The sequence below is a fragment of the Gracilinanus agilis genome, chromosome 2 (assembly GCF_016433145.1).
Source record: "Gracilinanus agilis isolate LMUSP501 chromosome 2, AgileGrace, whole genome shotgun sequence".
NCBI lineage: Eukaryota > Metazoa > Chordata > Mammalia > Didelphimorphia > Didelphidae > Gracilinanus > Gracilinanus agilis.
In genome coordinates this window covers 182026076-182042815 of record NC_058131.1, presented here as the reverse complement: position 1 = coordinate 182042815, position 16740 = coordinate 182026076, and the positions used below count along the sequence as shown (strand labels likewise).

Here is a 16740-nt window from a genome sequence, read left to right as displayed (position 1 = left end):
GAAGAGAGAGGGAGGGAAAGAGAGAGAGGGAAGAGAGAGAAAGGGGAGGAGGGGGGAGAGAGAGAAATGGGAGGGGAAAAGATGGAGAGGTACAGAGGAGAGAGGGGAGGGAAGAAGAGAGAGGAAGAGAGAGGGAGGGAAAAAGGGAGGAGAGAGAAAGAGAGAAGGAAAAAGGAAGAGAGAGGGTAGGGGAGAGAAAGAACCAATCAACCAGCATTTTTAAAATAACTCCCTCCTATGTGCCAGGCACTGTGCTAAGTACTAGAGATACAATCCCTGCTCTCAATGTAAACAACTTTGTAAACAATATAATTGGAGATAAGCAAAAGAGGGAAGTGTGTGTGATGAGATGCATGGGATGATAGAAATAGCATTAGATTTTGGAACTAAATCGCTGGCTTCAAGCTCATTCATTAGCCAGTCCCTTCATCTCCCCAGGCCTCAGGTGCCTCATAAATAATAGGGACAATAATATTTGCTCTCCTGGCTTCATAGCCCACTGTCACTGGAAAGAAAGCTGTTTAAAAGCTGATAAACAATAGAAATATAAATTGTGCTTGTGATTAAACCCCAGCTCCCAATGTATAAAGAGTAGAAGATGACTTATGAAAAGCGATGCAGGTGAAAGACACAATTTCAGTTAGTGAAATGCCCAACACTGGAATAATGAATGCTAGGGATTTACTTTAACTCTGTTTGCATCATAAGAAGTGGTGATAATAGCTCATTTCTATAGCACTTAAAGGTTTATAGACTTTCCCTATAGTCCATAAACGTGCACTTATTAAGTGCCTGCTGTATACCAGGCACTGTTAGTTGGTCAACAAGCATTTTTAAGGGCACCCAGGTAGTGCAATGGATAGAGTGATAGGCTTGGAGTCAGGAAAACTCATCTTCCTGAGTTCAAATATGACCACAAATACTTATTAGTGGTGTGACCCTGGGCAAGTCACTTAAGCCTTTTTTCCCCCCTATTTCCTCATCTTTAACATGAGCTGGAGAAGGAAACGGAAAACCACTCCTGTATCTCTGCCAAGAAAACCCCAGATGGGATCTCAAAGAGTCAGACACAACTGACTAATAACCGAACAATAAAAATATTCCAGGTACTGTGCTCTTTACTGAGATAATAAGGAAGGTAAAGCATAGTCCCTATCCTCGTGGAATTCCTGCTCTAATCCTGGAGCCAACATGAACAAATAAGGTGTATATACAATTAATTGAAGATAGCCAAGGGAAGGCGCTGGTATTAAGGATCATTAGGAAAGGCTTCTTGTACTGAAGAAAGAGATGAAGAAGTAGCCCTTGCCCGTAGAATAGCTTTACTGGGTGGTAGGGAGTACAAGTATTTGTTTTTATTGTAAATTTTATTGTAAATTTACAATATTGTAAAATATTGATTTTACAAATGAAGACATTGAGGCTCAGAGACTCGCCCCCTGATCAAACCACAGGTGCCGTTTATTTTATGAACTCTCACTCTCTCCTTTAATGCCTGTCGAGTGCCTCATGCCCGCTGCCCGAGCCTTCACCCCAAAGCCCTCCCAGGGCGGTCGCTGTCATCCCGCCAGGAATCCGCGCGTCTGCTTCGCCGCTCCCCAGGCGGCTGCACAGCGGAAGAAGGACGTGAATCTCTCCGACGTCCCCCGAGTCCCCCATGGACAAGCCGGTCCCACGCCGGCACCACCCTAACTTGGTCCTATCGCCCCTTCCACAGAGCATTTCTGTCCGTCTGAGGAAAGGGCTTCCGCAGCCTACATGTTGTAAAATATAAACATACTTTTGCCGTCCCAGGTTTGCAGAGCCCGGGAAGTGGGCGGGATGGCCATTTTTAATGAAATGACTCTTCTGATTGTAGGTACACGACGCTTTCCTACCGAGCTCCAGAAATGGTCAACCTGTACAGTGGCAAAATCATCACTACAAAGGCCGACATTTGGGTAGGTGTCGCGTGACCCGCGGGGGCGGGCCCCAGGTGCCACGTGGCATTTGGTCTTGCAGTCAGAGTTGGACTTAGACGGAGGCTCCTTTCCCCTTCCTAGTCTGTGCCCTGGGGATATGGCTCACCCCATTTATCTCCCCCTGGGGTTGAGGAAAGAGCTTTTTAACCCTGACTGTACCAGAGAGCTGGGAATGATTATTCTAATCTGCAGCTGCTCCCTTGTTGGGGTCTTCCTTTGTGCATCTGCAGAGCTGTCACTAGGACAGCGCGAATGGACCTCTGCGCCGTGACGCTGAGATGCAGGAAGCGCTCTCTGGAGTATGAAAACCACTGAGATAAACAGTTATTTAAAATTGGAAGGTACCACATTCCCAGAATTGTGAGTTGTGGCTCTGAGTACCCACAAACAGATGGCAGTATGGAACGGTGGAATAGTAGGGTGCTTCCTGGATTTGGAGTAAGAGGATCTCAGTTAGACCTGGCTTTGCTCCTTAGTGCATGAAAGACCTTGAACACATCACTTCCCCTCTGTATGCCTCAATTTTTTTGCCTCTAAAAATCAAGAGAGTAGACTGGATGACCCCTAGAGTCCCATCTAGCCCCAACAGCACTTACTGTCATTCAGGCATGTCCAATTCTTTGTGGCCCCCATGGACCACAATATCCGTGGCATTTTCTTGGCAAAGATGCTGGGATGGTCTGCTAGTTCCTTTTCCATTGGATTAAGGCAAACAGAGGTTAAGTGACTTGCCTCAAGCCACAAAGTTATTAATTAGTATCTGAGGTTGGATTTGAACTCAGGTCTTTCTGACTCCAGGCCTAGTGCTTTATCCACAGAGCCACTTGGTTGCCCCTCTAACACACCAGCCAACCTCCTACACGCCTGGAGGGAGGACTTAGAAAGAGCTCCATGGTCAGTAGTTATAGAGTGAAAACAATCTTTTTCCCCCTCTGTCTTTTAGGCCCTCGGTTGTTTGTTATATAAATTATGCTACTTCACATTACCATTTGGGGAGAGTCAGGTAGCCATTTGTGATGGAAACTTCACGATTCCTGATAATTCACGATATTCCCAAGACATGCATTGCCTCATACGTAAGTATTTCCATTTCCCAGATTTTTCTTGGTTTGTAACTTTTTCTGTCCAGGACTGAATTATACCAATGGAGAGCAGAGGAAGGGGGGGGGGGGGGGGAGAGGAAGAGGAAAGGAAAGAGAGAGAGAAAGAGAAAAAGAGAGAGACAGAGAGAGACAGAGAGACAGAGACAGAGAACACAAAAGGAAAGTAGAACTGGATTGATTGGGGGGGTGGGGTAGGAACAGAGAAGGTGAAATATCTTTCAAGCAAGGATTTCCAATTGCCCAAACATATCATCCTTGGGTAAATTTCCAAAGTATATTTACATGAATTACTTGAGCAGAAGTGTTGAAAATTTAAGACCTAGATACCATTAGTTAAAGTTGTTGTTGTTTTTTTTTTAACCCTCACCTTCTGTCTTGGAGTCAATACAATGTATTGGTTTCAAGGCAGAAGAGTGGTAAGCATAGGCAATGGGGATTAAGAGACTTGCCCAGGATCACGTAGCTGAGAAGTGTCTGAGGCTAGATTTGAACCTAGGACCTTCCATCTCTAGGCCTGACTCTCAATCCACTCAGCTACCCAGCTGCCCCCAGTTAAAATTTTTGAAGAAATCCTGAAGCAAAAGAATTCTGACTAGTTGTCCATCAAGGGGGTGAGACATTGGTCTTTGCAAAATGAGATGCTGCTCAAGTGAAGAAGTTAGCAGTTTAATGTTTGGCTTGAATATTTGACCCAGGCTAGCTTTAGCATCTAGCATTGCAGAATTACTTTTAATTCAACCAACATTTTTTAGGTGTGCAAGGCTCTGTGCTAGGTGATGAAAACATTTTTCTTTTCTATTTTTTTTAAACCCATTCCTTCTATCTTAGACTATATACTGAATATTGGTTCCAAGGCAAAAGAGTGGTCAAGGCTAGGTAATTGGGGTTAAATGACTTGCTCACATAGCCAGGAAGTGTCTGACATAAGATTCGAACCCAGGACCTCCCCTCTCTAAGCCTGGCTCTCAATCTACTGAGCCACCTAGCTGCCCTGGATGAAAGCAATCTTACTATTTTTTAGATTAATCTTTACGATTTGTTCTTGGGACATGGTGACCATAAAAATCTGTCAGTTCATGGCCAGGCTCCTGGCGATTAGCTATTTCCCTCCTAACTGGTACTCAGATGATAGAAATATATAGTTTCCCGTGTGCCTTTCTAGTTTGTCAGACCTTGCCCTTCAGTAGTGTGGCATTTAAGCATCCCTTTTGTGATAAAGCATCACTGGAGAACAACACTTTAAATTTGTCTTTTGACTTCTTTTTTTTTCTTAATTTAAAACTTTAAAATTTTTATATTTTTAAAATTTAAGTATTTTTCCATGGTTACATGTTTCATGTTCTTTCCTTCCCCACTTCCAGAGCCGACAAACAATTCTACTGGGTTATACATGTATTATCACGCAATACCTATTTCCATATTATTCATTTTTGTAATAGAGTAATCTTTTAAAAACCAAAACCCCACATCCTGTACCCATATAAACAAGTGATAAGTCAGATGTTTTCCTTCTGTGTTTCTACTCCCACATGTCTTTTGACTTCTTAACCTCTCCAAATACCCAAATGCATCATATATATATATGTTAAGAAAAAGATGGACGGGTATGCCCTTCTGAGAAAACAAAAATGGAAAGAGAGGTTTGACTCCCCCGTTCTCTGTTGGCAGGTCTCATTTAGGTAGAATTGTTAACTGGTCCTAGACCATGTGCTCGTTATCCCTCTGTGCTATATTGCGTATTCTAGGATGGTGTCAGCAGGAAGGACTTTGCTTTTGGTTGGAAGGGTTTCTAGTCCGTGGAAGGCACAGATTTGGCCAGGAGTAATTTTGTAACAGATCAATCTACTTTTGTTTTAACCTTGATTGCAAGTGAACAGAAATAAATAGAGAGGCATTGTGAAGCACATATGGGGTAGACTAATGAGAAACATAATCACATTTGCTTCATTGAAACTTCAGGGTTGTGATCTCAAGATTTACATTGATGATAGGGAATTATATTAGTCATCCAGGTCCTTGTTTGAATGGATCATTCTGATTGACTGAGCTCACGTCATCAAGGGATGATGTTATTGCATCCTTGAACCAAAAGTTCTCTCTGAGTCATTTTGTATCCTTAAAGGATGTTCCTTATTCATTAGGTCCATTCTTAAATCATTGAACTTGGATGTTACTATGCTCTGTGCACTTAGATTTAAGTCCCTAATAGCTTGAAGTTCAGACCTGTAATTTCTGGGTGACTTTTGTTTCTGAACTTTAAACAGATTAGTAGTACAAAATTCTTAAATTTACTATCATCAGATGTTTTGTTTTTCTTTACTTTGTATTATGTTACAATTACAATTATCTCAAGAGATTGATTCGGGGGTAAGAATATAAGTTTATTGATTATATCAATTTCATTGCTCAGGCCAGCATCATAAATGATAAAGAAATATAAGTCTCCATGGCTATCTTGCAACCAGGGGTAAACCCGAGTTGGGTCAGGCAGCTTAATAAATAGATTTTTAGGAGCTCATTATTTAACCCTCCCTGGAATATCCCAAGACCTCTTTAATTGGTAATAGATAATTAAGAGATGGTCTAGCTACCTGTCTACCCTTCCCTATCCCCATAGGTGGACAGGTTACATATGCAGGAAAAGAACCCTTGTCCCCTTCATTTATTAACCGAATTCTTTTAAAAAGGAAGACATTCTTTGGAATTCCTAAGGACAAAGAAAATGAGAAAAGCAACAGACTGGTTGGTATCTCAGATCCAGATCACAGACACAGAAATACACAGTAATTCTTCCTAATATATAAGAATTAATACAGTTTATGAAAAATAATTTCTCACAATTATGAACTTCAGTATGGACTTGTGATCACTGGTGAACATTCCCATAAAGAATGTCAATCTAACATTTAGAACAAGAAAGGGGATTTGGGAGGCATAAAATCATAAAATTGCAGAGTTATTAAATGACAGTTTGTATCATCTAATCAGATGGTGTCAAACCCAAATAGAAAAAACAAGGGTCACTATACTATACATAAGCATCTCTGAGGGCTGCGTAGTGATAAAAAAAAACCCATACATTCCTATATTAATTTTTTTGTGAATATTTTAATCTAGTTCAGGGCACACTTGGAATTATTGTGGGCTGCATGTGGCCCATGTGTTTGACATCTCTAATCCATTCCAAAGTATACCCACAGCAAGGACACCTATTATATCCCTGAAAATGGTTGTTTTAGCTTCCACTAAAGACCTCCAGGCATGAGGAACTCATTAGCAGCCCTAGGCCACCCATTCCATTTCTGGAGAGCTTTAACTGTTAGCAAGTTTTTTCATATATTGACCTGAAATCTGCCTCCCTAAAACTTCCACCCTTTAGGCTTAGTTCTTTCCTTTGGAGACAAACAAAAACAAGTCTAAATGTTCCAGAGAAAACACTTTCAGTGTGGAAGACAGTTATTGTGTCCCTCCTTTAATTTTTACTTATCCAGGCTTAAATGTCTTTAGTTTCTTCAACCAGTCTTTAGTTCCTTCGTATGGCATGGCACGGTTTCAAGTCCCTTCACCATCTGGTTACCCTCCTGCCTATACTTGGATTAGAAAAATCAACTTCACAGTACTGAATGGGGGAGGACTAGAGACAACAGGTTCTGTGAGAAAAAGACATGGAGGCTTTAGTGGAGTGTGAACTTAATAGAAGTCATTGGTGTGAGACAGAAGCAAAAAAGCCAATGCTGTCATAGGCTGAATTAAGAAAAGGATAATGTCCAGAGTGAAGGCATTAATAAGTTCTCTGCACTCTACCCAGTTAGGACATATATGGATTACTATATTCAGTTCTCAGCATCATATTTTAGGGAAAGATATAGACAAGCTGGACTGTTTTTAAGAGAGGGTGAATAGATGGTGAGATTACGGGACTACAGGAAAAAGATTATAGGCTGAAAGAGGCAGACATAGAGAAGAGAAGACTTAGTTGTCACTTAATAAAGAATTGTCTGCTGTAAGAGAGAGATTAGATTTATTCTGTTTGTCCCCAGAGGGAAGAGCTGGGAGCAGTGAGTGGGAGTTGCATTGAGACATTTAGATTTGATGTAAAGAACAATTTCCTTATTATACTGGCTACCCAAAAAATGATCTGGGCTGCTTCAGGAAAGAGTAAGTTCTCTTAATTTTAGAATTCTCCATCAGAGCCTGAAGGACCATTTTTGGGGTGTGTGAAAATGTTTTAGAAGGAATTGTTGTTCAGATGTAGATCAGACTCTTGCTTGGCTCCTGAGGTTCCTTCCAGCTCTTCAATTCTGTCAACCTCTCAGTATCCTCGTCATTGTCCCTTCTAAAATGTAGTTCTAAGAACTGGACTGAATGCTGCAAAAGTGACCTGACAATGGCAGAGTTTGACAGTATTGTTACTTTGCTCATTCTAGCCATTTTAATTATTACATTGAGCTTATGGACCTTTAAGGTATCGCTGCTTTTAAGCTGTCTTCCCCATTCTATGCTTGCACAATTCTTTTTTGGATCCAAGTATAGGATTTTTATATTTAATTTTATTAACTTCATCAACCAGTTTTAGCCCACTATTAACAGTCCAGTTTGGTATTTTCATTGATCTCATTCTGTTACAGTGATATATTATCCAGCACTTCCAGTTTTGTGTCATCCACAGATTTGATAAGGAATCTATAGAGGTGTGTGTATGTATGCATGTGTATGCACATGTATGTATACACATATGTATGTGTATATACATACATGTGTATGTATATATGTGCATACACTACCTTTGTAAATGATTGATAAACATATTCAACCAAAACCAAAGAATGTTCTATATTAGACTGTCCATCACCATTTTGGGGGGCTGGTCATTTGAATCAATTCTAAGTCTAACCATCCTGTCATCAATTCCTCATCTTTCCATTTTTGTCTACAAGAGTATTATGAGTCTTTTTTCAAATGCATGCTGACATCCAGATATACCCTGTCCTTGGCATTGTCCCTAGGACTTGTTTTTCATGAACTTTTAATGACTTCCAAATGAACACTTCTTCCCTTTCTGAGTATTCACAATCTAATCTCTTAATAATCCCTTCTGGAATTTTAGTGGAATTGACATCAGGCTGAGTGGACCATAGTTTGAAATATCTGTGCACTCTATTTTCATGGAAGGGGTGGCATTTGCCTTCCTAAAGTCCTATAGTACCTCTTCCACTTACCATGATAATTGAAATATCACTTATAGTATTGGTCCATTGAATAAGTTCTTCCTATCCTCTGTGCTCCATTTTCTCCAAGTCAGATAATTTAAACTCATTCAAGTCGCCTAGATAGTCCCTTACCAGCTCCCCCTTTATTTACAGTTTTGTTTTCCTATTTGCAATTATTATTCTATTGTTCCCAGTCTAATTATACTTCTTAGTTAAGAAAAAAGAACCAAATGTAAAAGTTGAATAATTCTGCCTTCTTCTGTGTCCCTTTCCATGTCTCTTTTCATCTTCCCCCCAAATGGTTTCTATAACTGGTCTTCCTTAACTATTAAAACTATGTTTCACCAATACTTTTTGTTCTTGCCTCACAGTCATTTCCTGATATATCTCGTATTCCATGTTCATGATCCCTTACTACTTTTGAGAGGAGAGAATTATTTTACCGTCTGATTCTGGGACCAGGACCCGTCATCACAATTAACCAGAGTCTGTCTGCCTTTGTGTTGTTGCAGTCATTGTATATTCTCCTGGTTCTACATCTGACACTGTATCAGGTCATACAGCTCTTCCCTAGCTTCTCTCTATTTCTCATATCCATTCTTTGTTTTTTTTCCAGACTGATCACATTTGGGAGTTCCCAGTGAGGCACTTGCTCCCCATTGCAGATTCTCACCTCTTCTGTAGCTGATAACCTTATAGAGAGACTCGTAGGGCACCGAGAACCCTTTTGTGACTTCCCCAGGGTCACACAGTTTGTTGAAGTCAAAAGTGGGACTTGAACCTATGTCAGATTCTGAAGCCAGGCCTTTGGTTCTCACGGCTTCTTACTATATCATAAATTTCTATTGCATTCATGTTCTGTACCTCATGCTGTTTGGCCAATCCTCAGTCAGTGGACCTTCACTTAATTTCCAATTTTCTGTGCTACAAAAAGAAATAATCCCTTTTCCTAGGCCTCAGCCCTCACCCCGAATTGCTCTTGGGCTTCCTGATGCTTAGTCTCCCATATTCTTCACAAATCCTCACTTCTTTTTTAGTCTCAGGACTCCTTAGACCTACTAGATCTTACCCAATCCATCTCTGAACTCTTTCCGGTGCTCTTTCCTCTAGTCTAGGATGCACATCGGACTATGCCTGGTGTGTCACAAGGGTTATTGCCTCCCAGGCTTCCTATGCTTTTCAGTTCACCAACTTTCAGAGTCACATCCATGATGATTCCCCTTGTTGCTTCTTCTACATTCTGACAGATGAAATAGCAGGAAAAAGTTACTCCTACTAATTAAAAGCCAGTAATCCTGTTTGAGTCTAGTCAGACCCCATTTCACCCAGTACTCATTAACTTTGTGTTTTAAAAATACTGTAATACCAACATCCATTTGTAGTCCTTTGTATTTTATGCATTTAAAAGCATTATTCTGAGAAGGGATTGTTGGGCTTTGCCAGTCAGCCCAAGGGCTCCTGGCATCGAGGTGAGTGGTATACTGAAAGAGATCTGGTCCCTAGCCAAAGGAGTCTACCCAGTAAAAGTTAACATAGTATGGTGTAAAGAGCCCTGGATTTGAGTCTTGCCCCTATAAAACTGTTTAGTTATGTGACTGTGGGCAAGCCATTTAATCTTTTTCTACAGATCAATAAAAAGAGGCTGAAAATATTCTATTTTGAGCTATGTGATCCTGGGCAAGTCACTTAACCACTGTCAGTGTTGGTTTCCTCATCAGTGAAATAGAGGTGATAATATCACTTACCTTTCGGTGTTGGTTTTGTTTTTTTAGAATAAAATGAAACAATATTCATTAAGCACTTTGCAAACCTTAAAATGTTATAAAAATACTATTATTATGAGGAAATAATTAGTTAGATGTTAAAATGCTATATAAAAAATACCTGACAAAAGAAAAACACCAGAGCTTCTTGAGCAGGGAGGGAAATGCCATGGTCAGCTTTAGAAATATCACTTTGGCAGCTTCTTAGAGAATAGATTAGAGAAGGGGGAGACTTTGATGCTTGGAGACCAATTAGGAAGCTATTATAGAGGTGATAAGGGTTTAAAGTGGGACAGTGACCATGTGAGTGGAGAGAACAAAGGAATCTAAAAGATTTCAGAAGTGGAATCAACTAAACTTGGCAATGGTTTGGTTTTGGGTTGTGAAGGAAGGGAAAGTTAACTCCAAAGTTACAAACTGTGGGTGCCTGGAAATATGGTGGTGTTCCCAACTAAATTAGGGAAATGAGCAGTTGGGAATAATTTGGAAAAAAAAATAAGTACTGATTTTGACATGTGTTTGAAATGCCTTAACAGACATGCCATTTGGAGATGTCCAGTAGGCAGTTGGTGATACAGGCCTGGAGTTTAGGAAAAAAGACCAAACTATAATTTAAGTGAAGAATTTGGAACATCCATGGAAGGAACAAAAAAAGGAGAAATAGTCTGAATCATGAAATAAATTAGAATAAGAAACTAATACTTAATAAGAAAATAATAGCTATCTTGATTAATAAAAAAGTCAAAGAGATTTAAAACCTTCATTTACATTTGTTAATCTTTTTCACCAAAAAGGCATTTAAATGGAAAAGAAACAATCCTTCTTTAAATAAATAAATACTAGAAGAGAAGAAAGAATTAGCACTAACAATCCCCAAAGCCAAGCTTTTAGAAAACTTCAACTAAAAAGGTGTCATGCTTCAGGAGATAATTGAGGCATTAATTAAAAAAAATCAAATCATGTTTGTTTTATTGATTACTTGTAGCAGCAGAAATATTAATACAAAAAATGTTGCTCTTTCCATACAGTATTAGCTAAAACAGAAAAAGATTATAAATGTCAGAAGACTAATCAAATTAATTTTTATAAAATCAAATATTAATTATTTGAATTTCCCTGCAAAAGAGAAGTTAATTGAATGAATTGAAAAAGAAAATCCTTCAAAAACTCCTTATAAGAAGCAAATTTACTGAAAAAAATTCAAAATCAGAAGTTTTATCTAAAAATATCAGTATGTAATTAAATTTTTTAAAAACCAGGAGTGGCAGCAGTGATATTAGATGTTGCCATTGGACCCTGAAATCAAGAAACTGATAAAAAATATATTGTATTATTATGCAGTGGCATATGTCTAATAATAATAGTAGACTGTATGTAGCAATTTTTGGTTTGTAAAGTGCTTTACTGTATATATTCCCTTATTTGATACAGTGACCATATAACATAGATGCTATTATCGTCCCTGTTTTATTAATAAGGAAACTGAGATTGATATTAAGTGACTTATTCTGTGTCTCAGAGCTAAAAGCTAAAGCAAGGTTTGAACTCAGGTCTTACGGACTTGAAATCCAAAATAGTATTGTGTTAATAAATAAGTAACTGCTTCATATAAATGTGTAGTCATTTATTTATATACACATGCATGTACCCAGATACTTACATACACACACAGAGGTATAAATAACTAAACAGTTATATTCATTTAAAAGAGTAGCAATACAAAGTGAAATAGATAAAATTCCTTCATACTCCAGGATCAGAAATATGACAAATCTAGTGAGAAGATTAAAAGCAATGAACTCACAAATTAATTTCATATCAAAGAGGCAGCCAATAACTGTGTGTGGGGAGGGAGGAACTAAAGCAAGGAACTACACGTTTTTTAGGGAATAGAATTGGAATTCTTATAAAAATAAATCATGCACTTGGCATACTAGATGTATGATGAGCTTAGAGTTTTACAACCTGGTTTCAGATTTTGCTTCTAATACTTCCTAGCTATATGACCTTGGGCAAATCACTTGACATCATCTGTAGGCCTCAGTTTCTTCATCTCTATAGAACCTACTTCATAGGGTTATTGCAAGGCTCAAAATGATGTCATGTACATAAAGTAGAACATATAAATGTCAAGTTTTTATTTTATATGCACAAGGAAACCCTAACCAAGTACAAAAAAATTATATGCAGATTTCTCTTTTATAGATTATAGTGTAATAAAATTAGAAATACCAGTAGCAATAAAAGGAAAGAAAAAGTGAAGAAAAAGTCTTTTTAAATTGTGTTAAGAATAACCAAGTTATAAAAAAAAAAAATTTTAATCGTAACATTAATGCTTCTAAAGTTCTACTTAAAACTAGAGCAATGATTATCTACTTTAATAAGAAGAGAAGAATGAATTAAATCTTATAACTGCATTCTCTAGAAAATTAACAAAGTAGTAATATATAGGATAATAATAATAATAATGATAATAAAAATGAAGAAAAGAGCAGAAAAATATAATGGGAAATGAGAAAACAATTGAATTAACAAATCAAACAATGCTATTTTAAAGAGTTTAAAAGAGTAAAATTTAAAGAGAGGGGGCAGCTGAGTGGCTCAGTGGATTAAGAGCCAGGCCTAGAGACTGGAGGTCCTAGGTTCAAATTTGGCCTCAGACACTCCCTAGCTGTGTGACCCTGGGCAAGTCACTTTACCCCATTGCCTAGTCCTTACCACTCTTCTGCCTTGGAGCCAATACACAGTATTGAAAGGAAGAGGAAAGATAAGTGCTTTAAAACAAACAAACAAACAAACAAACAAACAAACAAATAAATAAATAAACAACCAGGCAAACAATTAAATAAATGAATGAATGAATGAAATTTAAAGAGACCAATAAAATGAACAATTGGCAAATGTTTTTTAAAAACAAAAATAACCAAAATTAGAAACAGAAAAGGAAAGATCACAGCAAATGCAGAAACAACCAATAATGTTATTCAGTTCAAAGAGCATTTATTGCTATATGTGTCAGGTACTTTGATAGGCATGGGAAATTATACTTGAAACCATGTGCTAATAAAGGAGTAAAGAAATGGATAATTATTTGCCAAAATCATAAATAAAAAAACTGGCACAAGAAGTTAATAGCTTTAAGTAGTTCAGTCTCATAGAAAAAAATAAAGCAACTTTACTCCTGAATTATTACTTTTAACAAAAAATTCCTGATAAAATTTTTGAAAGAGAAATGATCACAGGTTATTACTAGATATTGAAAAACAATTGCATAGCGATTTGTGAAACAATACTTCTGATATTTGTAAGGGGTAAAAAGGGGTTTTGGTTAGGTGGATATTAAAAGGTTTGGTCATCAGGGAATTGAATAATTATCAATTTCCAATTAAAGAATAACCTCAAGTCAAAATGACTTTTATGGAAGTTTATTTACGAATGAGGAGAGGAAGAGGAAATAAGGAAATGAGAGAGAGGATAAGATAGGTTAAATTGCCCATCTTCAGATTTAATCTCATTATCACATATTAAATTTGACAAATGTAACACCTATATAGAAAAACCTGCCAGTTTTTCCAGTAAATTCACTTGAGTTAAATGTGAAATACAACATGCTTCAGTATATTTCAAAAATGATTAATCATGTAGTGGAATACTACTGTGCTATTAAAAAATAATGAGAAGAATGATTTCAGAAAAACCTGGAAAAACCTACATGAACTGATGCAGAGTGAAGTGAGCAGAACCAGAACATTATATATAGTAACAGCAATATTGTATGATGAACAATGTTAACAATTCTTAACAGTACAATGACCCAAAGACTCAAGAAAAAAAAATGCCATCAGCTTCCAGAGAAAGAACTGAGAGTCTGAATACAGAGATATACTATATACTTCACTTTCTTTTTTCATTTTTGTTTACTTGTTTGAGTTTTCTTCCACAAAATGACTAATATGAGAAAATGTTTTATAGTATTGCACATGCTTCCACTAATCTCTTATCAGATTGCTTACCATCCCCCTTGGGGAAGAGGGAGGGCTCAAACAAAAAAATAATAAAAACCAAAGATTCTTTTTCATCAAATTAAAGAAAAAATAAAATGTGAAATTTAAAAAAATTATTAATTATGAAAAATTTCAAACCAGATATACAAGCTTGATTAAATATTAGGAAAGCTATCAATCTGAAAAAAAAATCAGCCTGAAAATCTTTAAAGATTTAAATTTAAATTTAAAATAGGATATGTATTTTATTTTAAAGGTAACTGGATTGGGAGTCACAGAATCCCAAGAGTGGAAGCATAGAGGCCATTGAACCTGATGCTTTTATAGTTGAGAAAACTGAGCCCCAAGAGTGGTTACATGACTTACCCAATATCTTTTATCTCATAATTAACTGAGGCAGAAATCACACTGTGAGTTTTTCCTAAGTCCAAGTCCAATACATTATTCCAGTCCAAACAAATGGGTTCTGGTATTGATTTTGCCACTTACTGGCTATGTGATCTTTGGCAAGTCATTTCTTCCAGGACTTGTTTTTTCCCGTCTTAAAATGAAGGAGTCAGATTAGAGAGCCGTCTTCTCCTTCCTGTTCTAAATCTTTGATTCAGTGACACTGTGAAAAGTCCTTTTTCCAGCTCTCATTTTCCTTATCTGCAAAATGATAATATTGGGCTAGATGATTGCTAAGGTCTCTTGCCATTTTAAAATTCTATGGGCCAACAATTTTAGGAATATGGCAATTGCAACTTCCTCCCCTACCTCTGATTTCATTGGCAATAGGAGTTCCTGGTGAGGATCTTTTTCTAACAGTGGAAAATGGGACACTTTTGAAATATATAATCTTAGAGAAGCCATTCTCAAAATGTAGTCTGCAGATTTCTGGGGGTCCCCCAGAGCCTTTCAGGGGTCTGTGAAGTCAAAATTAATTTTATAATAATACTAAGATGTTATTTGCCCATTAAAATACTTCTCCCCTTTCCAACTACATATTTTTGTGAAGTTAGGTTTTCTTTACACCTTAACCAGAACAATATCTCAACAAGATTACATTCAGAAACAGGTATGAGAGTCCAGTGGTCTTCTATTAAGTTGGATGTGAAAGAGTTTTGAAAAAAAAATTTTAAGATGCCACATTTTTCTCATTTTTTGTTTTATTTTGGAAAATATATATTTTTCGGGCAAAGTTATTTATATTCATATAATAGGTTTATTATTTTAAATGAATCAAAATAATTTTTATAATCAGTTTTAATTTCTAATATGGAAATTTTAATAGACAACCAATATAAGCAAAGGCTCTTTGGATTCCTCAATATTTAAAAGTATAGTGGGGTCCCAAGGTGAGCAAATTTGAGAACCACCATCTTAGAGAGTTGCCTAGATATATCAGAGGCAGGACTTGAATTCAAGTTTTCCTGACTGGCCTGCTGTCTATTATATACTCTCCTGATTTTTAGATAAAATAAGGGTCAGAAAAATAAATTAAAAGGATTAGTATTCAATATTTTGAATTCAAGATTAAAATAAAATTCTCAGCAGCTGGCGTGATATAGTTTACCAGGAAAATCTATCAGTCTCCATTGAAGCTAATTGAAATGGTAAGTTCAGCTGAATTTTGTAGTTGAAAGAGAATTGAATTTGGAGTCAAAAAGATGTACAAGACTACACCAGCTGTATATAACCTAGAAGAACTCACTTCATCTCCAAGTGCCTCAAGCAAGCCTCTAAGACTTTATGTTACAGACTAGCTGCCAGTCTTTATCAGTGGTGAGAATTTCTCATGGGGTTTCTTGTGCTGCTGAAATCTCAGGTTTTGTCCAAAAAGGTTACAAGATATAGGATAAACCCACAGAAATAAAACTGGAAACATTTCGGTGTTCACACATAGCTCAGATCAATGTGGCAAAAATGGCAATCTTTTTTAATCGGTCATTTTCAGTTGTGTCTGACTCTTTGTGACTCCATTTGGGGTCTTCTTGGCAAAGATACACAAGTGGTTACCATTTCCTTCTCCAACTCATTTTACAGATGAGGAAACTGAGGCAGACAAGATTAAGTGATTTTGCCCAAAGTCACAGTGCTAGGAAGTATCTGAGGCCTGATTTGAACTCTGATCTTCCTGAATAGGCCTGATACTCTACTGTACCACTTAGCTTCTTCACCCAATGGCATAATAATTTCTCGATTTTATATATAATTTTAATCAGCACCATTTTCCAAAACAACTGGACAAGATCTTGAGAAAATTTATGTGGCCAACAGCATCAAGAAGTACCTCAAGAAAAACAAAAAGCAGAGACAATTAGACTCCTGATTTTAAAGTATTATCAAAAACATTTGTCATTAAAACTAACCTGTTTCGGGCAATAAAAAGGAATGGAATAGAATAGACTTGTCAGGAATAGAAAAAATTGTACACAAAGGATTAATGTTTGATAAACTCGAGGGAAATAAAAACTGTGGAAATGATTCATTATTTAATAATGATTGTCAGAAAACCCAGGTAGCAGTATGGCTGAAAATTAATTTAGCACCTCACCACACACCATGAACCATAATAATTTCTAGCTAGATCATAGACTTAATCATAAAAAGAATAACAAAAAAGACTGAATAATAAATGTATCTCAACTATGAATGAGACATGAATGTTTATCTTTTAAATAGATTGAAGTAATTATAGCAAGAAGGTGAATGGATTT

The 16740-nt window shown here is 37.0% G+C and overlaps 1 protein-coding gene across 1 annotated transcript in view; it reads left to right on the top strand.

The window, feature by feature from the left end:
• AAK1 (AP2 associated kinase 1) overlaps positions 1–16740 on the top strand; it is a 231061-nt gene that overhangs the window by 139821 nt on the left and 74500 nt on the right. Inside the window, exons 6-7 of the mRNA XM_044659555.1 lie at positions 1859–1940; positions 2905–3037. Of these exons, the coding sequence (XP_044515490.1) occupies positions 1859–1940; positions 2905–3037 (215 nt within the window). The remainder of the gene's footprint in view (positions 1–1858; positions 1941–2904; positions 3038–16740) is intronic.